The 23,765-nt window shown below is 41.0% G+C and overlaps 2 protein-coding genes across 2 annotated transcripts; one reads left to right on the top strand and one right to left on the bottom strand.

The window, feature by feature from the left end:
- Positions 1-11: 11 nt before the first annotated feature.
- On the bottom strand, positions 12-17,838 carry ubr1 (ubiquitin protein ligase E3 component n-recognin 1). Its single transcript, XM_084569097.1, has 47 exons — positions 17,061-17,838; positions 15,480-15,736; positions 14,177-14,255; positions 13,794-13,904; positions 12,512-12,639; positions 12,290-12,428; positions 12,088-12,150; positions 11,876-11,999; positions 11,632-11,739; positions 11,449-11,537; positions 11,258-11,356; positions 10,074-10,231; positions 9,879-9,978; positions 9,653-9,781; positions 9,224-9,404; positions 9,081-9,133; positions 8,875-8,985; positions 8,709-8,774; positions 8,520-8,621; positions 8,368-8,431; positions 8,152-8,276; positions 8,016-8,068; positions 7,830-7,932; positions 7,701-7,749; positions 7,452-7,606; positions 7,251-7,350; positions 7,051-7,154; positions 6,886-6,966; positions 6,616-6,797; positions 6,319-6,527; positions 6,121-6,220; positions 5,823-5,975; positions 5,627-5,727; positions 5,121-5,223; positions 4,879-5,027; positions 4,734-4,789; positions 4,534-4,630; positions 4,378-4,445; positions 4,059-4,206; positions 3,822-3,909; positions 3,150-3,286; positions 2,959-3,067; positions 2,807-2,863; positions 2,637-2,714; positions 2,376-2,546; positions 2,159-2,260; positions 12-1,343 (listed from the first exon to the last, which is right to left on the bottom strand). Exons 1-47 carry the CDS (start codon positions 17,103-17,105, stop codon positions 1,202-1,204), a joined length of 5,226 nt encoding a protein of 1,741 aa, XP_084425223.1. The 5' UTR covers positions 17,106-17,838; the 3' UTR covers positions 12-1,201.
- Positions 17,307-22,184, top strand: atxn3 (ataxin 3). The gene is made up of 11 exons (XM_084569098.1): positions 17,307-17,345; positions 17,860-18,024; positions 18,119-18,163; positions 18,262-18,347; positions 18,437-18,503; positions 18,579-18,666; positions 18,745-18,874; positions 19,007-19,173; positions 19,697-19,853; positions 19,988-20,052; positions 20,186-22,184. The coding sequence occupies exons 1-11, from the start codon at positions 17,322-17,324 to the stop codon at positions 20,236-20,238; spliced, it is 1,047 nt and encodes a 348-aa protein (XP_084425224.1). The 5' UTR covers positions 17,307-17,321; the 3' UTR covers positions 20,239-22,184.
- Positions 22,185-23,765: the final 1,581 nt, after the last annotated feature.

Genomic DNA, 23,765 nt, shown 5'->3' with positions numbered 1-23,765 from the left:
CAGACGTACTATAGACTGGCTTGTGTCTTTATTTCCACATCCTGGAAGTCATGTAATCAAACAACACAAAAATCTGCTTCTGCAAAGGAAGAAATTACATATTCACACAGTTTTTTCCTAAAACGGCTGACACTTATTGACTGAAAAGATAAAATCCCCCCTTTTTTTTTTCCAATAAAATGTGCATTTCTTTCATAAACAGAATATTGCTATAAGTGAGTTAACACGTGAAAAGATGTGACAACCTGCATCACCATGGTCCCTCCGGCAGGTTTTAACCATTGCAAGCATACAGTGAACTTCTGATAATAGGTTTTTTGGCTTAATAAGAGTTTTTTGAAAAGGGATCTTACAGTTTCATGTTGCATTGGAAATGTTTTTAGGTTGTTTGTTCAATAAGATCGGTGAGAACTTACGGCCGATTTTCAGAAAAGTGGCGCCAAAAGGGCTGCCTATCATTACGTGCATCTACATCAGGAACACAGGGAGGCATAGTACTGTATACTTCCTAAAAATACTGGATGCAATTTTGAAAATAACGTATATTGTATTTTTACCCCTTACATACATGTCTATATATGAGTAAAGGTGACAGCAGGTTATGGGTCCATTATCTGGATAACAGGGCGGTAGATAAAATATATTTGACCATGCCTAAACATTTTCACATGAACGTACCTTCCAAAACAGCAGAGCTGAACAATTATAACTTATAATCATAACGTCTAACACAAAAAGAGAATGCAGGACATTCACAGCATTACTGAGAGAAATCAAATACATAAACTGATAACAGAAACATGATGCTGTGTGTCTAATGTTTGTCTTTATTTGAATGAGCGCCTCTCAGCAAATAACATTACTCTAGGAGAAACTCATTCTAACGGCAAACAATCAAACTGAAACAAGGCGACTTGGGTTTAATCGTCATCCACCACCGGTCATTATTTTTCTTCTTCTTCCTCCATGACTGTCCCACCACTCTGGACTCCAACAGAGGATTCATCTGGGAGGGACTGGGCCTCCTTTGATTATAGAAGGGTTTGACTTGATTATAGAAGGGTTTGAACTGTGTCTGTGTGTGTGCGTGCATGTTTATGTGTGTGTGTGTGCGTGTGTGTTTATTCCTTGGGAGCACTGGATCTGATTGTACTGTATGGCTGTGCTCTTCTATTCCCGGTCACCACATCTGGAGCAATCATCACAACATCTGCCACTCAAAGGCAAACATAACGTTGACCACCTCTAGGCTGCGGGCGATTTCTTCCAGGATGCAGTGCTGCTGCCACAGCTGGTTCAGTTTCCTGTAGCGTTCTGGGCAAAGGTGCAACGGATTGCCCCTTCTAGAAATTAAAACACAAGAGGCCTTGATTAACTCAAGGGTTTATCCGACCCACAAACACATTTAATATGATGTACTATGTATTTCATGGCCACGGCAACGTAAACTATGACTGTCTATTAATATTATAGCTATTAATAGGTGATGATTGGATTAGAGGTTAACTATACTTAAACTTATGTAAATCCATGAATCCATGTTACATTCAAGCCTCTGCTAAACAAGTTCACATGTTTATTAACGTACTCTATGTCAGATAATATCCTGTACAACACAGTATACCAGTGTTTTAAATCTTTCATCTGTAGCGACATTCCCCCACTAGCCGTTATCTTAACCAGAAATTATGGTTTTCCAAAAATGGAGGCAACAGAGAAACGGAGTCTGTGGTGGAGAAACACGAGATATGACTATGAACTAAGGAATCCAACAATCTTTGGCAGTCGGTGAGGAAAATAAACAGGAGCCAATTTTCTGTGTTATGCTACACACTTTGACTTGCATTCAACAACGCATCACCCGTCCAGAACAAAGTGAGTGTTATAAATGAATGTAATGTGGAGCCACAAGATTACCCTTTTTTTACCTGTACAAGGTAACATGAACTTATTTTCCATAGGTGACACAGATGTCATGTGTAGGTATGGTCTGACTAAGCTGAACTAACAGCTAAGCCTAAGCTATTACACCCTATTAAAATAGGGTTAACAACAGGCGTAACATACATTTGCGCTACAAACAAGTTCCATCCCTTCTACAAACATATACACAGTAGTTATACTACAACTAAGATGTGGAATGAGAACAGATTCTTACCCAAGATGAGGATCAGTCTCCCCATAATCATCCAAATAAGGAGCTGGGTACGTGCTTCCTCGAGTCTTACTGGCCATCAGTACAATTTCACACTCTCTTATCCTGTTTACATTATAACATACTTAATTTAAATACAGCACATTTCATAAAAGAAGAAATAAATCCAAAAATCTAGACCTAATAAGAGGGTTGCAAAGGTATTCAAATGCAGACAAACCTGAGGAACATGCCCACTCCAGCACCACAGGTAGCGGCATGCGCAGTACAAGCTCCCACATCTTCCCCGTCGAGCTGGCTGAGACAGCAGGAGCTCTGAGAGCAAAGCATCGCCCCGCAAAACAGACACAGCGTCGGATGCATCCTTTCATCATCTGTAGATTTTGGACACCTGGGGACAAAGTAATGACAAGTTAGGAGGGTTGCACATGCACAGCAGACCAAAAGACGGTGAATAGAAAGACTTCAGTTCTCCACTGACTGAAAATGGCAGGCTTGGTTGAGGAGCGCGCTGTAATCTTCAGGAAGATCAATCAACCGATTCCTTCTCCTGGGGTATCTGTGGGAAGAGTAGATTTATTTAACAGCTATTAGAAGATATTTTATTTCAAATAACAGTAACAGTGAAGTAATACAAGAGTCAAAGTCAACCTGACTATCTGGGTTTTGCCTTTCAGGGCTTTGGTAATAGCTGGGCTCCCACACCACCTAAGAAAGAAAAAAATATATATATTTACAGTTACAAAACTGCTCAGCACTTCGGTGAATATTAGAATAAAATATACATCACTATTTTCACATACCTCTGAATTAGTGGAGTAACAGTGTCTCTGTGCTCCTGGAAGAGCTGGAACATATTGGAGGGTAGTGCCAAGTAACTGCATAGTGCCTCGATCTGTCCTTGAGAGTTAACTGCAGCAGAAATAAAACATCACACAAATGCTCACATACTGCATTTCATTATATGATAATTGTATACTACGACTTGACCTACCAGAAGTACTAAAAAGCTCCTCTGGAGGCTGCACTCCTGAAAGGCAATTGAAAAAGAGAGACGCACAGCGCAGGAATGGTTCAATTCCCGTCCTCACCCTTTCTGCTACAGAGCTGCCGGACACATCTGGATTCAGCCTGCAGAGCAAATCACAGAATAATCTGTCACATATACTGAGGACAGAAATATGAAGTAGGCTACTTAAAAATAACTGCTTCTACATCACACCATCTCTACCACAGATGTCTCATTACTCGTATTAATGAAATGAAACCGGAAAGTACCCAAAAGTTACTGTGCTGTATTTGATTTTGGACTAACGGAAAGACAAACAAGGCAAATATCTGAAAATGTACTACAAAATGACAGCTTTAGCCACAGTATCGTAGTATAATACTTGTCAATCTTGGCAAAAGCAGAAATTTTACGTCTGAATCTCATTTAGTTTCAGGTCTAAAACAACTTTTTTTCCCAGTGAAGTTAATATTCTGATTTTATGGTATTTGCGACAGGAATAGCCTTTTCTTTGTTATTTAGACTACCAACTGGTCCACGACTCAAATTTGAATCTGCACAAACAGAGTAATTTAAATAAAAGCCTATAAAGAACCAAGAAAAAATTATTTTTGATTTTTTACAGATAAATAATAGAAAGACAAAAATCATTTGTACCTTCCAGAGCATTGCGACACTGTAGCGTACAACTCTGCTGCCGTTCTCGCCTCCTCCGTCTCCTCTCCACCACCCACCGCTGGGAAATCTGCACAGAATTTATGCCATTATTCAGTAATCATAATCACATTCATTATTTCTCGCTGTTTTTTTTAGAGCTTTTTAACAAACTTCTTTACATGGCAGGTATCATTTTATCATTTCGTATTATATGACTGGGGTTTTTGTTGTTTGTACCTGTAGAAGTCAAGAGAATCTGCAGCATGTGAGCCATGGTGACCAGATGCAAGATGTGCAGGTGGTTGTAGGCGGAGCTGACAGCGGACGGCTGTAGGTCTACCGTTTCCTCCTGATACAGTGAGGGTATGGACAACACCAATCCAACCTGACAAAACACACATGCATCATCGTAAGATTTTTACATATAAACTCCATTATCACATTTCATCATAGTTTAAATCATCCAGAGAGCGTGCATGCAAACATGTAATTAATAACCTATTATATTTATTGATTTGCTGAGAGATCTGTGCTGCCCCCTTTAAGAGAGACTCACCAGAAGATGGAAGAAGTCCACTTCCAGAAGACAAGGTGTATTCTTTCTGCTCATGGTGGGTAGTAAGACTGTGAATAAAGATCACAGGTTTGAACAGTCAATCCAGCACAGTCATAATGGCGGTGTGTTCTGATGTTGCTTAGATGGACTACTTACCCCCCAACATGTCTGCAAAGTGCCTCTGGATGACTGCCTGGGAGCTCTTTAGTCTCTGCGATGCTGAAAACTGAACAATTGCCTTCAGACCTGCAAGCTAAAACAAAGAAGCATCTCATTAAACTGGTGCCTTGTAAAGAACAAATACTGAAGCAAACCATGTGCATTATCTTCGTTGTTAGTTAGTGATTATGTCCAACCTGTCTGTTTTGTAAGGACCCAAAGAGTGGCTTGTCCTCTTCTTGTAATATGTTTTCTGTGAAAATATGCAGATATACTTTTAAGAATTACATTTATGTGTACATGAAAAGATGTTAAAGTGTCATAAACCAAGTCTGTCTGTACCTATGGCCTGAATAGTGAAGGCACATGTGTTCCAGGCCATAAGGGGCACACGGGGGCACAGCTCATTGGGTGCCGTCTTCAGTCCCACTCTGTGGACTGTGGTGGCGCAGACAACCAGCATCTCTGTGATGCTCTTCGAGAACTTTCTCCTAAAAGTACCCAGCAGCACAGAATTCAGATTGGTGTGGTATTAAAACCAAATATTCCTGAGTAATGCAGAAGGAGGTGATAGTTTCACTTACGGTTCTTGAACTCCATAACTGAGAATAGACCTAAAGTCTGGCTGGCCCTCTCCACACAGGCCAGCGCTACCAGTGCCACTACTACTACCTTCTGTGTTGCAATCTGTAAGAGAAGGCAGTTATCAATTATCTTGGGCCACGTGATCCCTTCAGCATCACAAATAACAACAAACAAACTAGACAGTAAGCACTGAAAGAGAAGAAATTACTGTATCACATGGAAAATTACAGAGATGACACCCACAGAGGTTTTCTCCCAGGAGTTTGCGTCATGTGACTCAACGATATCAGGTTCTCTCACTCTTTGTTGGCTCAAAGTTCAGTTTAAATTCGCACCCGCCCACTTCAAATCACAAAAGGTTTGTTTGCCTTTCAGCATTATCGTTATATTTTATTATTTTATTGTCTCTTGTCCAGTGCAACATAAGGTAATAGCTTTTCCTCAGTGGTTGCTGTTCATCCAGCCAAAGTGGTGCCACAGCTGCATGCTCTGTATGTCTCCTTACCGTTATCCTGAGTGACTGACTTGAGTCCTTTAATCCTGGCAGAGATGATCTGGATCCAGCGAGGCAGTGTCAAATGCTGTCCAATTATCTCTGCATTTTCGCTGCACACAGGATACACATGTTTAAATAACTCCTTACCATTTGTACAACCGCCTGAAAGTTCTGAAATGTTCCGAGATAAACGGACTGGGCTTACTAATTAAATGTTAGTGGCTCCAACGGGATGAGAGGAACCACAGTATTGCACAAGGACTTGCACAAAGGACACAAGTACTCTCCATTCTCCAGGTCGATGATCAGCTCAGCATGGAGCCGATTCCTGGTCGTGTCTTGGATTGCCTCAAAATATCTGAAAGAAAATAGAGTGTGATAGTGACACCCGAATATCAAATAACCTGTCAAATGTACCTTTTAGTGGACTACACACACTTAATAACAGTACCATCAGAATGATATTTCATTTAACTGATATTTCCCCACAAAAAGTGACTCACTTTTGCCAGCATGTGGCATGCATGACGTGTCCACAGCTGCCTGTGTGAGTTCCCACGGCCAGCTCAGGAGGCATGAAGAGGGGATACAATGTCCCTGGGTCTTTCGGTGATGAATACAATAGACATATGAAGCAATATTTAACCATAAAGCGGTGATTCTCACAGATTAAATGGCACTATCAGTGAATAGAGACTGACCATCTGCTCTGTTGGTTGGTATTTTCCCTCTGCACTGTGTCAGCACTGTGGACCTTTGGACACAGGCAGTCAGTACCATGGCTGGAGCCTGAGCCACCACTTCCTGCTCCTCTTGGCAAAGAATGCAAGTCAGCACCTCCCTCTCAGCTGGGGTGGACCCTCGGTGAGGCCCAACGGCTATACACAGCTCCCTGTGCTCCATGGCACAGCTGGAGAAATGAATACAAGCCAAACTAATATTATCAGAAACTATGTGATGTACAGTTTCATCTCAGGTCTTGGAATAGCACGGCTCACCACTCTGTAGATGTAACAGGTTCTCCTTGAGGTCCGCTCTCAGGCATGTTCTCATAAAGCATCTTGTTTGACTCAATAAAATTCTTCTGCATTGCTGACATCTGGGCCATGATCTTCTGTCGGTGGAGTTTAGCAGCCTCTGCCTTCCTTTTGCGTTCGGCTTTCTCTTTGTCCTGAGCACTCTGGATCAAAATAAGTCAGAATGGTAAAGAAGCAGAAATACTCTGGATAGCTGTCATTTGTTACAAAGGATTTATTTATTTTTTTTACCTCTTCTGGCTTAGTCGTTTCCATGTTCATGGACACAGCTGGACTGGAGTTCTCTCTAAGGCACTTAACAATCTCAAACATCTAGAAAAAAACAATATAATATGAAATAACTCAGTTGTCAGCCCAGAAAGCTAATAATAAAAACTGATTAAGTGAACAGCCTACCTGTAGAATCCATTTGATCATGTCTTTTTGAGCTTCAAGGGAAGGCAAAGCCTTAACCTTGGACAACAAGAGGAACACTGACTTGCCCTGTTCTGCACCGATCACTGAAAGAGCAGGACAGACATTTAAGTCTCAAAAAATAATCACACCAGCTCCTACCTTTGAGAACAATGACAAACTATTCATTGGCTTTCACTCACTGCGGGCCTTCAGGCTGAAGTCAAATGTCACTTCCTCCACACTGCTGTCCTCAAGCTGCGTTTTCTCTTCCAGCAATGCTTGACCAATCAGGTGCAGGGCCTGTGTGATAAAAGTGGGAGCATTGATGTTAGATTTGATTTGATGAACATAGAGGTGTTCAAAAAAAGGTAGATCTAGTAAAGGAGAAATTTGGTGTGTACCCTTTGGATCATGGATTCTGTCCAGTGAGTCGGTCGGTCCTCTGCAGCTCTCTGCAGGACATGTCTCAGTATGTGGATGAAGATGTCACAGCAGAGGAGACGCACAATACTGGAGAAAGCTGGACAAAAGGGTGGGGGCACCGGAGGAGGCAGAGCTGAGTAGAGACACAAAAAAAAAGGCAATGTTAGAGAAGCCGAGTGCACAGAAAACCGTGACATCTTCTAGCTACACAGTGGCCTGTCAGTTACCTTTATCATTGCCCTCCTGAACTCTCCTCTTCTTCTGAGACTCCTCTGCCTGCAACCAGCCCAAAAATAAGCAATTAACCGAGAGACAGTCAACAGAAAATGTAAATTTAACTGAGCACACTGCACTACCTTGCTGTGCTGGGATCTTGAATAATGGTAGAAGAAAGGGTTGAATTCTACTAGACGCTCTTTTTTCACTTCATATAATCCATGTCCAGATACCCCTGGTTTTCTAAAAACAGGAATAGAAAATACAAATTAAACACAATGAAAATGCATGATCAACACAAAGTCTTTATTTCTGTCCTTACGTACTTGAAGGTGGCAACTTTGGTGATTACTGCCTCCAGGCCAGTTTCACGGCTTTCCTACAAAAAAAATAAATGTTACCGCGTATGATATGCCACAGGGTTTATTTTATGGTTTAGAAATGTGGCATTGTGAAGCTTACGTTCTCTGGCAGGCTTTTGACCAGGCTACTATGAGCCATGGGCTCAATGCACAGCAGCTGGACGACCTCCCTCGTTGTCACGTCCTCTCTGGTCACATAACTGATTCCAGGGACGTAACGCTCACCTGAACACACATCATGGTTCACATACTAAGATATCATTCATATTCTTTAAAATTAATATCCTCGGTCTATCAGTAGAATGTCACACTGTACCGACGATGACGATGAGCAAGTACAGCATCTCTTCTGTCAAACGGTTCCACTGCATCAACTCATCCTGGAAATTCAGTTGCATTTCAGTCATTATTCACTAAAACATTTGGTGGCACAACCTTTTTTTTAATGATTACATGCGCTTTACTCACCTGGTCTTTACTTGAACAGCTTCCATTAAAATAATCGAAGAGCTCAAACCTCAACAAGATCAGCATGAGGAAGTGGTTGGCGTCCATTTTGGAAGCAGCTATCTATAAACAACATAAAAACGAAATTATGTAGATAAAAAGGAAATCATTCATTGATTAAATAAAAGGTCATGCTTGACTGATTCTAACCTGAAGCATGATGATATCCTTATCATACATCTCATCCCTGCATTTCACATCCTGATAGTAGTAGACCTGTTTATGTGAAACAATTAACATATTAATATTTGAAAGAGAGGTGAGAGACAATACGGCATGAAAGCAACGGTGTATGCACCCAGAGGATTTAGTTTACCTGGCTGACCAACGAAAGGCCATTTCTCCGCCACATTTCGGCCGAGACCTGTGCAGCAAGTACCACACAGCGCAGCGGATACTCTGCTAGGTGGGTGAAGTTATAACTCTCCTGCAACAGACAGAATCATTTACTGCCTACTTCAAGCTGCAGCACTAATTGCTTCACTGACAGCCGCAGCTTACGTAACATTTCTCACAACTTACGGGGTTGTCCAGACGTTCGATTGCCCCTGTTCCGCACAGAAGCACGTACAGTCCTATAGATCACAAAGTGAAGAGTAGTAAATTCATAGCTTACAAACAAAACATTACTGAAACACAGCAAGTCTCAATTTGACTTCTCCTACCGGCCAACAGCCTGGACACTGGCAAATGTATGCTGACAGGCTCCTGAGAGACTTTATATGGATGAATGTGGAGGATGTGCTTGCACATGTAGTAGTCAGTGGGATTCCTACGGAAGGGCTGGTTAGTGCACTGCGTCAGGCATTTGTGGCACTCCTTAAATGCAAGCAGCAAGATCTCATCCTGAATGGGCAGAAATAAGAAAGAATCGTGTGAAGCAAGTCCTCTGTCCTCTGAACCTCTGTTCATTTCAAGTGAACATTCAGTGTGAGGATTTGACAGTAATTCCTCATGTACATTGGTCCAAACGGAATTGCGTTCCTACTTTGTCACAACCATAACAGAGCTGGAATCTGCTCCCATGAGGTATTTCACTCTCTGTAGTTCTGGGATAACACTTCAGTGTGTTAGTAAATTGTCCGGCAACTCACATCAGAGGAACACCAGTCCTGAAACATTGCAAGAATGTGGCGGAGCTGGATCTGCAGAGTAAAGCCGGCCTCCCATTCTGGCTCCACTGCAATGTGTTGACCAAGCTGCCGCTTCACTTCTTCCATACCCTAATGAAGAAAGTGAAAAGGGTCAGGCTTTAAATTTGGGGATCACCGTCTCAAGAGTTAACAGGTGTAATAGTACTGCTGTTGGGGTAATTTATACCTCCATGCACTTGAGAAGTCCAAGGAAGTCTTTGAATCCTTCTAGGAACTGTCCGCGTAGCTCTTCAGTCCATACTGAGGGTTTACTGATCAGAATATACCTGGGAGACACAGACAAGTTGGATTTTAGATAAAGACTAAAAACGTTGGCAACAAAGAATCAAAGAGTCCTTGTTCTGTTGCTTCTTTTAATAACCTGAGGTCGTGGAAGATGACTTGGATGCGTGAGAACTTGTCAGAGTTGTAGCCCAGGAAGAAAAAGCGATTTTTGTCATCCAGATGTTCGCGCAGCAGTTCCATGACTGTACCAACTATCACTTTAATGACATTGCCCTCTTCGATCAGCTGTCTGGCCTATGGGAGGAAAAGGAATGAAAGGGATGAAAGACATGCTGCTTCATATCCCATTTACATTAAGTATATCTAATGCTTACACTATTTTAACACATTTTCTATAGAAAAAGTATATTTATTCTTTGGGATTATGTAGAATTAAATGATTAAAATGTATCTTATAAAGTTATAACTATGAACAAACAATCTATATTAACTAATAACATATAAATCATTGTATGTTTGTTGTTTACATTCTCCAGGCATTCACACTGGAGTCTGGAAAAAGGTTAATGGCATTAACAAAAGCTAATGAGAGTTAAGGATAATTAGAAAGGCAGTCCTGTCAACAAAACAAGATTGGATATGTGGGTTATAAAAAGACTCTTAACATTTTCAAGAAACACCTGGCGCCATGTCCCACAAAAGGGAGAACTCGGAAGATTCATGATTAAGAACTGCTGATTTGCACAAAGCTAGAAGGGATACAGAGGAGATTTAGCTACTCATCTACTTTACGGTTAGGCATAATGCCTATAAATAGAGATAATTTACAGAAATACTGTAGCCACTCTCCCTGGAAGTGGAACCAGGGATGGAGACATCAAAAGAGCAAAGCAAAATGCTCCGTGAGGTCAACAAAAACAATCCCAGCGTACAAGCTGAAGGCTTGAAGGAATAATTGATGCTGGTTAAAATCTCTGTCCACGTGTCTACCATTTACAAAAGCAACATGGTTGCCTGGCAACTCCTGCATTTTGCTTTAGAGCCCCTTGATGGTCCTTTGTGGACAGATTGTTTCAGGCGGTCTTGCTGCCTCTGGGCCTCCAATTGGCCATCGTCACGTAGAAAGTTAATATAATCGTGGTATCATACAGGATAATGTAAGGGTGGTGGTCCTCAGTAGGTGTTGGATGATGCAGCAGAGCAATAGCCCTAAACATTGGATGGCATCTACTACAAATTGACAAAAAAATCTACAGTGTTTTTAATCCCAAAGGCTTCAGATACTTTTTCTTGCAACTGTACACAAGGAACAATACTTACTAATGTGGGAACAGTGAAGATCTGAACAGACAGAGCAGTGATGGATATACTCCTCTCATGGTCATCATTGATGAAGTCTTTCTGCAGCTGCTTGTAGTGCTGAAAAGTGAAAGATGGGAAATTTGTAAGTGAGTTAAAAAAAAAAAAAAAACTGCCAAAAGCAATGTTAAACATTTCAACCTTTGTTGTACCTTTGTGAACTCAATCGCAAAAAACCTCTTGAATTCCGTCTCCATTAGAATGGAACTGAAAATCAGCTCATGTACAACCTTGCGAGCTCCTTGAGGAAATTAGGAAAATAATTTTCTTCATGTTAGTCCACGTGGAATCAGACTGATATTCCAAGTATAAAACTGAAGCTGAAGTCTAGTTACCTTTGTACATTTTGGCATCGTGCAGCATGAGTCTGCTTATGAGACATGGACGATCTATGTCAGCATTTGGTTCTAGTGCCACGTGGCAGAACGCCTGTCTGAAGCCCACTGCACAAGACACATAGGTAACAGGTCACACAATCGTTTAATTACAGATTAGTATTAAGGTGGAAATCTGGTGATTTGATAAGATGTCAGATTATAAGTCTGAGTGATTCAGGTATGATGACCACGATGGCAGCACCTGAGTAACCGATGATCTTCTGAAACCAGGAGCCGAGGTGCAGCACGAACGTTTGATGAGCCATCACTGCAGCGTGGAGGATCTCCACACGCAGCGGCTGCAGGGAAATGTGCTCCGAGTTTGACTGCAAGACAGCAGAGAAAGAGATACAACATGTATTTATTTGAAATTTTGGAATTAACATTTGAAAAGAGCCAGCGGATGGTGTTTACCCTGATGGAAGCTTTTGCTTGCTCGCAGGAATTAAGGGTTCCTCTCTTGACTGCCCTCCGACCCTGTGCAGCAGTATAAAGCCGTTACGTGAAGTGATCATATGACACTGATATTGCGAGTGTAATTATAGAAACAAATTCTGTGTGAATAAATGCTGTATGTACATGGCAAAAAGGTGATTTGATAAAATCTTAAAAATACCTCCTTGTCAATAAGTGCTGTGTGTGTCTGCGCCTCAGCCTGATCGCAGTTGACTGAGCGCTGCAGGGTGTAGATCACATGGTCGTACGAGTGGTGCTCATCATTGTACAGCACACAATAGTATGCATCTTCTTTTGTCCTGCACGGATGTAGATACACGGTGTCAAAAGCTATTGCTTTGCATAGGGACTGTTATTTTGCATGTGAATAGACGGGCCATACCGAGGCTGGAGTTCAGCCGGGAGCTCAAAGTTCTCCTCCCACACCAGAAACTCTGTGACGTACTGCAGCAGCACCCGGAACAGCCTCTCAGCACGGTCATATAACTCAGGCTCCAGCACACAATCATCCTGCACAAAATGAAAAAATGAGAATAACACCAGAGTCACGTTCCTCTTACTTGAAACAGTATCATTGACTATATATGTGTGTAGTCGGATTAATGTTGAACTTGAAATAGTTTAGAGAGAGAGAAATATAATTTAAAGTTGATACAAATACAGCAGAGTAACTTTCCATGATGAGAACAAAAAGCTTTCTCCAACACAAATATACAACTGCAGAGAAAAGTCATCCGTCATGGTTATAAAAATTGTTGTAATAACCTTTAATTCTCTACTTCCTGTATCACAAGCAACAAGCCCAAGATTAAACTGGACCAAATATGTTTTCTTAACAAGAGTACAATACGCAGTTGGTCTGGTAACGTTAATATCAAATCCCCAGAGAGCAAACGTTCGACATAGCAGCACAGTATTTCATACAAACGTCTGACATTTAACACACAAACCCAACAGAACATTAAAGTGAGTCTGCATATTTACACCAAACTCAACGTCACAGCTCTGTGTGAGAAAAGGCACGGTGATTTACCACCATATAAACAACAAGAGGCCTGAAACAGCAGGATGTGTTTCCAGGTTTGAAGCGTACATGCTGTTGTGGCCATGTGATGCGTGAATGCTTGTTTAGCACAGATTCAGATCTGGCGTACAAAACACAAAGCAGGCTGCCAGACCGAGGCGATGGAAGTCTCTGTTAAAAGAAGCACCTGGTGTTTACGGAAAAAGGGACCAAGCTGTCGAGCTATATGTCTGCTCAAAGCCCCAGAGTGAGATCTTATAAGCCTTTCCACAGTGATCAGCAAAGAAAGGCCTGACGAACAACTGGCGAAAGCCGAACCAGCAGCTTTTAGCGAGAGAAACTGTAAACTCAATACATCCCTGCACATTTCAGCAGGATTTAAGCAATCGTTGAAAGGCTGCAGTCCAACACCCAACCAGCTCATTTGCACTCATTCTCCCTCACAACCTAGAATCTTGTCGACTTTTATAGCGCAGGTCAACCGAGTGCACGTCTTCAACATTTCCGGAACCAAAGCTACAGCCAAGAGAGCAGCATCCAGGGCTAAGATGGGAAAATAAGCATTCTGGGGTTCACCGACACAGAATGGGACAAGTACGCCCCTCCCACGTCCCTCTTTCCGCTCTGTTATGTAACTCACCGTTACCATGGCAGTGGCTGCCCCTGGGTCGTGTTTGGAGCAACAAGGGCCGATCTTCCAGGCTTCGACATCTCCACAATCACAGAACCCCCCTCCTGATGACGCATGCATCTGGAAAAAAATTCACACACTGCATTGTCACTGAGGGCAAGTAATGAATAAACACAACAGTGATTAAGTTAGACTGGAGTGGGAAAGCATTGATTTGCCACACTAAAATGCCAAATATAAAACCCTGTAATAATTTTGAAATCACCAGGACTTCAATGATAGAGTAATTTCCCATAATTCCCATTTAATTTGTGGAAAGTGGAGTGTACACTGACGGTCACTGTTAATGTTTTCAAATAAAATGATGGAATTGATCAGAAAGGTAAACCAACCTTGTAACGATGGCTCTTGTGAACGCTATCCTGGAAGCAGTCCATGCACAGCACACAGGTGGGATCTATTGCACAATCCCTGCAGTGCGTTTAAGGAGATTTCATTTTACTTGACTGGATAAATGTCAACAAAAGTCTGAAGCTGTAGGCATGCCATTCTTGGTACAAACTGAACTGCATGCCAAGTTATCTCAATTTACCCAGACTTCCTCAGTTTAATGTAAACATCCATAGTGACACTTGACAACGTGCTTCTGCCTCATTGTACTGCAGACTAACTTGTTTTCAGTATCTCAAAATGCTACTTTAAATGAGAACCTTCAATTTATTTAAGGAAATATACATAAGCACCTTTTTATAAATAGATATTCAAATCATTGTTACATTTATTTTACTTAGAACAACTGTCTGATTATGCAAGGACACACAATTAATTATATAATTACAAATGATGCTGACATAAAATGTACATGTATATAATTTGTATGGGAAGGAAAGTTAGAAAGTCTATTACATAAACTGATGGATGAATAGATGTAGACATCTATGTGAGTGACACAGTATTTCACATCATTAAGGACTGAACCATACTGAAACCTGAGAAACTCTACTCATAAACTATTCATTTTTAACACTTAGCCTAAATACTGAGCTGTTGTAGTTGTAATTAGATCACTGTGGAACTAAAGCCTACTGAAGTCAAACCATTCTGTGGTGTATTCCTGTCTATTAAATATCGAAGAAAGGCAATTGATAATCTGCGATCAATTTAGAATACAGTCCTAACTTCTGTGCCCAGGAAGTTACAACCCCATTCACTCATTGAGACTGGAATCCAATGAACACTAGTCGTGCCAGTTTCTGGTTAACAGAAACAAGTCAAGCGTGTTTCTAACGATGTGCCTATTTAAACTTCAACTTTCCATCAGTCCATTAGAACTGAATAAGTCTTCTCAAAAAAAAACTCTACAAATCCAGTTGCCTATCTTAAATGTTTTTTGGATAAACCATGACCTGAATTACCATCACAGACATCGTGCCCCTTAAATCTGTGGCTATACCGCTTTCAGTAAAGGCAGAATCCACAGGGTCTGACTACTGTACAAAATTATTTGATACAAATATGAGTAATATTCAAAACATTACTTTTTGGAGATCTTACAGTCCTTGGTGTTTATCACATAGCAATTAAAATAACCAATAAGGAGAGCAAAAAGTTAGTATTGTACCAAAGCAACTAGCCATAATTATGCAATGGTGTAATAATTTCTTTATAACATAAGATTAGAGGATTTGTTCAGACCTGCAGGAGTAGACAGTCTCTCCCTCTTTGAACACACGCCCACACAACTGAGAAGAGTTGCTGCCATGTTTGAGCTTCTCCAGACCCTCCTGAGGATCCTCTCCGAACAGGAAGCACTCCAGAGGGTGGAGGAGACGGCTCTGCATGGACTGCTCTTCATAAGGGTTGGGCTGTTCCTTCAGGCAGAAGATCTGCGGCACCTGTTCCTTCAGGTAGCGGAGCAGCTCCGCTCTGCCGTCTGCAGCCTCCAGCCATTCCTGCGGGGAAAACGGAGTAAAGCTTATTTGAGCTGCAACTGTCTCCACCTACTGACACAAAACTGCACGGATTAGGCAAAATTCTCATAATAACGTGCAGATTAACATTTACTTGTGCATCGTGTTTACTAAGCAGTTTAGACGTCAAATCTTGGATTAAGGGAATACATTAAAGTTATTTATTTTGTGCTGAGTGCAGTGTGGAAGCATGCAACCTGACAAGCGTCAAAGTAATGAATAAGTTGCACTGATTCCTCTTGTACTGACTGGTAGAGAAATTAAAATCACCGTTTATTTATTTAGGGTAGTTTTAGCATCCGCATCAGTCATACATCTATATGACACGCACAAAAATGACTGGTACCATCTATAAAGGATATCATTTATGAGAAATATGAGATACACGGACGTTTAAAATGGTTGAACCAGTAGACTTTTGGACATACATTTTCTTTTATTGAGAATAAGAATAAGAAAAACCTTTATTTGTCCCGCAATGGGGAAACTGCAGTTTGCAACAGCATACAGAAAGGGCAGAATAAAAAATAGCAAGAGTAAAAGATAAATAATGAAATATAATAGGATAAAAAACAGATGTTTGTGGTGTAATACTATTGCACATATATCAGATGTGTTCGTTGTGGAGCCTAACAGCAGCGGTAAGGAAATGTGAATGGTGGGAATGTGCAGTTAATCTATGTAAACATGTCTACAGCACACAGACTGCTGTGTAGATCATACTGCGGACCACACATGGATGTTCAACTTACACCACACAACAAAAAGTTTGCATATGTCAATGTCGAACCGCAAAATTTTAACGTAATACAATAAATGTAAACAAGAAGCGCGGTTTCGCTTTCACATTACGAGCGTGGTTTATGGCCGGACAAACGAGGCAAGAGTTGAGGACTGAAAACGGTCAAGAGCACCACAATGCTCTCAAAATATATAAACTCAGAACAATTCGTGTTGAAGCGCTTTGGACAAAAGCGACCACCAAAAAAATATCACATGATGCAGCCCCTTTACGGATAACACACCCCTGTTTTCTACGACTGTAATGTCTACTTTGACAAGTTCTGAATCCGAAGCAATCTACAAACTATCACTGTGGACTGCAATAAATTAATTGTAGCCTCCTTAGATTTGACGCTAGTTAGCTAGCACATAGCCTGCTGGGATGTTAGCTTGCTACGTATGATGCCCTTTAACTGCGAGATTAACTCGAATTGTACAAGATAATTTACACGTTATACTTCACTGTTTTGCCCCTTAGTGTCTGTGTCCACTGTCAGTCATATTAGCAAGCTGAAAATCGTACCTTGCTGAGCTCTAGTCCGTTAAGAGATTTCTCCCTCTCCGCCATATTCCATTTGCCGTAAAGGAGGAGGTGTCGCTAGGAGACTGTTTTCCTTGTGACCAAAAGCTTTTGGACGTTTGACGGTGGTGGTGGTAGTTGTGGTGCAGGAACCCGTCCGCTGGAGGGCGCTCTCTGGGAATCTCCCCCTCTTCCTGCCTGTGGTGATGAAGGCAGCGGGGCGGGGCTAGAGGTCAGAGTTGAATGTTTGACAGAAAGCTGAATATGGATTCCATATTTCATGAGAAAGTAAGTTAAAACATTTAACTTAAGATACTTAGCCCAAAGTAATTCGTCGTGTTTACACGGGAAGCGTCGGGGCTTGCGGCGGCGATTTGCTTAGCGGCATTATGTGGCCGTTGCTAAGGGATTTGTGGTGGTGTTTGGCAGTATTGTTGTCCAGACAGCTAAAATGCTAATTCACTTGCTAATCAGAAATTGAGAAAAGTTTATTTTCAGGTCGGAGTAACAACGCAGACACGCTTCTTAATAGCTGCAGTCATGTTTTTTGTCATATTAGCAAAGGCTGGCTTAACATAGCGTTAGGTTGTTATAGAAGAACTAGTTGTGTGGGTTGTTTACGTAGTTAAGCTAGCTTCGTGTAGCTCTAACTAGTGGTGGGTCTGTTATCGTCATGACAGACAAAATCCTAAAGTAATCGCTTATTTTACCACCGCGTGGCTAGTTAAGTTGAATCTTACTGTCACGTTTAAAGCCTCATTAAGCTTGGGGTTTTTTAACGACACGGATTCTGCATTTGCAGCAAGAGGGCTCCCTCTGCGCCCAGCATTGTCTCAACAACCTTCTGCAGGGTGAGTATTTTACTCCCGTAGATCTGTCCTCGATTGCTCATCAGCTCGATGAAGAGGAGAGGATGAGGATGGCAGAGGGAGGAATGGCCAGTGAGGAATACAGGACTTTCTTACAGGTAAATACAGACCGAAGAAACATGTTTGTTTTGGCTATTTAGAGATGTTAGTTAACAGTTTCTACTACTTTTGTTTTTGTGAATTTGTTTAAAGCAACCATCTGGAAACATGGATGATAGTGGATTCTTTTCAATACAAGTGAGTTTAAGGAATTCACTTTTTATAATTACTAACAAAAGCAGTAACTTTTCTCACTCAATAATACCGATTGTTTTCCTGTCACATGATCTTTCTAGGTAATTAGCAACGCTCTGCGAGTCTGGGGCTTGGAGCTAATCCTCTTCAACAGTCGGGAGTACCAGAGCCTCATGATAAATCCAATGTAGAGTTGCTTTTTGACAGCTTTACTGTGTAATGACTATTCTGTGTTCACATCTACAGTTTAAACTGATGGTGATTTTTGTGTTTCAGAAATGAGAAAGCCTTTATTTGCAACTACAAGGAGCACTGGTTTACTATACGCAAACTTGGACAGCAGGTATGGCTGGCACTTGTTTTCTTAAACTACATTAAAGCAGTTTGATTTACTAAAGCCGCTCTGTTTTCATTGCAGTGGTTTAATCTGAATTCACTGTTGACTGGCCCAGAGCTGATATCAGACACCTATCTAGCCCTTTTCCTTGCACAGTTACAACAAGAAGGTATTGCAAAATTTACTTTTTTTTCCCACAGTTCTGTGTTGCACTGAAGAAAATATTGTAAAAGTTGTATTTGTGCAGGTTATTCCATATTTGTGATCAGAGGAAACCTTCCTGAGTGTGAAGCAGAACAAATTCTTAGGATCATAAGGGTCCAGCAGCAGCAGCGGCCCAGGCTCATTGGAGAGGATGAGGCTCAGACAAGTTCAGGGTATGTATGTGCTATATGTGGAAAATAAAGGACACAAAAATGCCTCGCAAAGTGGTACTTCATTTTTTATGTTGTTTAAAATACACGTTTTACTTACTTGTGACGACTGACCAGTTAATTTCCTGTGAGTAGCAGGCCTGCAGCTCTGGGCCAATCGGAGGCAATGGCCTTTGGTGTGGAGGATGAGGTCGTGGATGACGATGAAGAACTGAAGAAAGCGTTGGCTCTCAGCCGACAGGACATAGATGTGGAAGATGAAGAGGCCGATCTTCGCAGGGCCATACAACTTAGCATGCAAGGTAAAAGTTGAGCCATCCGAAGGTTTTTTGCAGTTAATAAAACCGTGCTGACCCAGCAACGACAAAAAGTTGCTGTGTAGGTATTCTTAATAGGATTTTACAGTTTATCATTTTCCTGGAAATCAATAATAGATGCTGATGGCTTGTCCCGTAATTTCAATCCAAGCAAAGGCTTTGTTAAATTTTTGTGTCCTTTGTCCATGACTATAAATTCTGCCAGACCTTTGCACAGACCTATGAGCCAGTTAGAAGTCATGGCTCAGATATAGGAAGTCTCCCTGGTTGCAGAAACACAGGCTGAGCTGATGTGGAATTGCGGCCAGTGCCGTCTCTTGCTTTTGGAATTGACCAGTTACAGCAGACTGGGCTTTTGTGGAGGGGGTGCGGCCTCCCCACTGTTTTTACAGGAAGCACGTGTGTGGAAGCATAGTAGTCCGGTAGCAGTTTCATTGGAACTTTTAAGAGTAATATTCATATAAATATCATCATTTTTTGACACATATTTGTTTCTATAATATTATAGGAGCAGTGATGAGCAACAAGTCTTCAGAGTCTGAAATGGCAAATGTAAAATCTGGCAGCCAGGCAGCAGGGACTGCAGCAGGAGGACAAAAAGAAGGACAGAACGAGACACTATCAGCTGAGGAACTGAGGAAGAGGAGACAAGCCTATTTTGATCGGTAGGTTCAGTTGACTACTGCAAAACATTATTAAACAATGTAATTTAATAGAGCCTTGCATAATGCTTGCACCCCATTTATGCCAACAAAATGAATGGAATTTGATAAAAAAATCCTCTTTGTTGACTGTTTAGGCAGCAGCAACAAGCTCAGTCAAACATTCCTCAACAACCAGACGCAAAGTCAACAGGAGCCTCAGGTGAGCCTCATATTTGCCTGAGCAAAAACGATTTTTAACTTAGATATAATATTTGTCATATAATGTATTTACATAATATCTTATCCAATAATATTAGGAAATGTGTTAACCTGAGCCTATTTCCTTTTACTAGGATCAGTAAACACTGGCTCCGAGGACGACCAACAACAAAAGCCCAGCCAGTGAAGTTGCAAAAAGGCTTGTCTATGTTGTTTACCAGCTGCCTGGATCAGCAACCCCACACAGGGGTAGCTTTGCTCCCTCCTCTAACCTTTTGCACATGCGAACATAAGGACCGTCAGAAGGCTGACACGTTTCCCCTGGCTAGTTCGCTGACAGGCTATAGAGAAGAGAACAACGACAAAGAAAAGGCAGCACTTAGTCTAATATGACTGAGGGCTTCGCTTAGGCTGGGAAAAGGGTGACCACAGGACTCACGATGCAGTTAATCCAAGTTTGCAATTGCCTTTTTACCATGGCGCCTTCTATTTCTATTCTATACCTTTTTTTATTCTCGTTTTTTGGCTGGAAGACGTGGAAAGAAATGACATACAGAGGGTGCGCAAACATGCTGAAATGGGCTATGAAAGCCATAAGAGACCAATGTTTAGACAGTTAAAAGCTTTATAGTCAATGACAGAGCCTCCTACCTTTATATTGGACTGGCGTTTTGAGAGCATAACATGCAATTGAAACACCAGAACACCATTGCAGTTTCAAAATAAGTTGTTGGAATGATAACGGAAACATCTTTTAGCCAGCAACTACCAGGTGTGGTTTATTTATTCCTGACATCAGTCATTTCACATGAACATATATGATCTCTCAAGGTATTTAGACAGCAGCATACTTTTGATGTTGTGGCTTTGCTATTACCTTTAAGTGTGCAAGCAGGTATAATGACATTTCTAATTAGACAGCTTACAAACACAGTTTAAGGTTGTTTGGTCCATTCTGGGTGGACCATGGTTAAAAAAATGTATAGAGTTAAATCTAAGATGCATTTAAGATGACATTTAATAGGGAACAAAAAAAGCAATTTGTAAACACAGTAAAGCTGCAGCTGCATTGTTATTTTTTCCAGCACAGTATGGCCACTTAAATCCAGAAATGTCTGGCAAATCCAATCAGCCTTCTTAGTATTGAGTTCATCCACTATTTTTCTCGTCAGTATTTGTCTTGAATCTATTATAAAGACAAGATTATTTAATAATAAGTCCCCCATAGACACCCATTTGCAACAGTTTTACTCTTGCATGTTACAGCCACTGAAATGCTGAAATGTTTATTTGTACTGATTTGACTTATATTGTATTCCAATCGTGCTCGGAGCAGTGTTGTACACATTAGACGATACAGTGGTGTCAATTAAGGTTGCAGTGGGTTACAGGCATGCAGGTTGTTTGCTAATTGATCACCTCCAGAAAATGATTATTTAACGTCATAATTTGTACAACTGAAAATCCAAAGAGTTAAACAGAACATCAAAATTATTTTGTGCATTTTTAAAATCTCTGTCATTGTTCTCTTACAAGATTATGTTACATCCTAAAAAACAGACTCACTTAATATTTGTTTACAGTTATTATGTTTCCTGAAACCAATCACCATTCGATGTGGATATAATATTAGCTGTAATTCAAAGCTAATGTGCTGGATGACTTACAGAAAGATTCCATTATTTTCTTTCCTTTGGATCTGCTATTTTTTTGTCTGTTTGTATTATATTTCATATTCACTTGTGAAATAGTGTGAAATGTTGGTAGTTGGGTTTTAATCATTGGTTTATTTTCATTCACTACGTTATTACAGTTCATTTTTATTATATTTCATGTTAGCACAGCACATTCTTTCATTTAATATATTGGTTCTTGTTTCAGGATTAAAGTGACATCCACACTCTTAATAAAAATGTGTTGTTTGCTGACAAGATTTCTGTGTTATCAACATCAGACAGCATATTGTGTTGTTTTCTACACATGGTGTGTTGTTTAATCTGGACGGTTGGACACACAACCATTGACCAGTCACATCGATATTATCTGTTTCTTGTGTGCCTAATTTTGAAAACAAACCTGGGAAGCTCGGCTGTTTTCTGAGAGCCGGCTTTTTTGCTCCCAAATAAGAGCTGGCTCTTTCAGCTCCCGACCGGATCTTTATTTAGTATCATTTATTGCCTAATATTTTAACCCAACACAAATACATATGTTTTGTGTGTTGATACACACAGTTATTCTGTTATAAAATCGTTAGTACTCGACATTTCAATAAAACGTTGTTGAACAAGGTAAGTCCTCACATGTGATAGGCCACATGGCCTGCCCATCAAAATAAAGTTCTGCCCCGGCTCTCACACAAACAGAAAGGTAAGAGCAAATGAAAATAAAAAATAAAAAATAAAAAAATAGTAGGGAGCTGGCTCTCACTAATGGGAATCGGCTCTTCTGATCCAAGTATCGGTTCTTAGAGCCGGCTCTTTTACGCATGACACATCATTAGTAGTGGTGGCCACAACTCAGTGTCCTCAAAGCTGGAAACCAAAGGTATGTGTTTGCACGTTATTTGCTTTAGTGAAAATAAAAAAGATAAATAATACTGGATTTGTATTTAAGGAAAGAAGCTTGAAGTGTGTCTAGATGAGGCATGCTATCATTGTTGCTAAACAATTGTAGCGTAGACTGAGCTGGGGTCAGTGAGTGTCAAGTTTGGAGCTAGCTTCGTAATGCAAGGTGACACATCGCTGATATCAGTTTGTTCCCCATCTTGCTCTATCTTTTTATGTAACTTATCAGGTCACTATGCAATACTAAATGGCGCATAGTTTACCCATTATCCCAGTTAGGTTTTAGTTTGCCTGGTTCATTTAATATGGTAACTTGATTAGCATTTTGTTTAGCTGTTAAAACGAAAAGCGTGCGAGAAAGCAAAACCTGGCTCAAAGTTTAAATCACGATAAACAAGTTTAAGTTATTTATTTTGTCATATGGTTATCGTGTTGAATGTGGTCTTTATGTTATGCCTGTTGTTTTTATTTTATTCATTTATTTTGTTAAATCGCCAAAGACAAGCTAATGTTATGCTAAGTCAGCTATCGAGCCCGCCCGGCTAATTTGCTGTAGCCTGATTAGCATCGAGCCGGGTTGAACGTAACTTAGAGAAGTGGACTGGAAAATTATGTTTAATTGAACAGCCACAATATGATGCGTCCTCATTCTCACACAGCGATGCTCCGAGGAGTTGTTCTTTCTGCAACTCACGATAGTTTAACGTTAGTATAATCTTCTTCGGTTATCATACTACAAACCATCGTTAAAGCTGCATACCGCCACCTACTGTAACGAACTTTATAACACCATGACTTCATAAAGTTATACCTGGGTCGCCTGCCCTGTTAGATTTAAATATTAAAATGAAGACACAGAGGCAGCTGCATCAGAGTCAAAGCAGCATGTTTTTAAATTAAATGGGGCCCTGTCGGGATGGGGGGGTCCCTGGGTGCTTGTCTGGCCGTTGCCGGCGGGGGGGTGTAGGGCCCTGGAGATCTGGGGGATGGGTGTGGCTGCCGACTGGCGGTCACGGTTTGTTTGTGGTTTGTGTTGTTTGTGTTCGACTGGGTGAGTCACAGGGGGAGAGCGTGTTAGAATGAGGGAGGGGGGAGGTGAGTAAGGTGAGTGCACGGAATGAGTGGGAGAACCTGGTGGAGGGTGTGAATG

The sequence above is a fragment of the Chelon labrosus genome, assembly GCF_963514085.1.
Source record: "Chelon labrosus genome assembly, chromosome: 20".
Classification (NCBI taxonomy): Eukaryota; Metazoa; Chordata; class Actinopteri; order Mugiliformes; family Mugilidae; genus Chelon; species Chelon labrosus.
The sequence above is the reverse complement of the archived record's forward strand: the minus strand, read 5'-3'. Positions and strand labels throughout refer to the sequence as shown.

Bases quoted from the DNA above. Each gene is read 5' to 3' on its own strand.
- ubr1 (XM_084569097.1), bottom strand. From the start codon at position 17,105: ATGGCGGAGAGGGAGAAATCTCTTAACGGACTAGAGCTCAGCAAG. The intron at 6,967-7,050 runs GTAGGCTGTTCA...GTTTTTTTCTAG, and splicing joins TGATCAAATGGATTCTACAG to ATGTTTGAGATTGTTAAGTG. The intron at 2,547-2,636 runs GTCAGTGGAGAA...CTTTGTCCCCAG, and splicing joins AACCAAGCCTGCCATTTTCA to GTGTCCAAAATCTACAGATG.
- atxn3 (XM_084569098.1), top strand. From the start codon at position 17,322: ATGGATTCCATATTTCATGAGAAA. The intron at 18,025-18,118 runs GTAAATACAGAC...ATTTGTTTAAAG, and splicing joins AATACAGGACTTTCTTACAG to CAACCATCTGGAAACATGGA. The intron at 19,174-19,696 runs GTAAAAGTTGAG...ATAATATTATAG, and splicing joins CATACAACTTAGCATGCAAG to GAGCAGTGATGAGCAACAAG.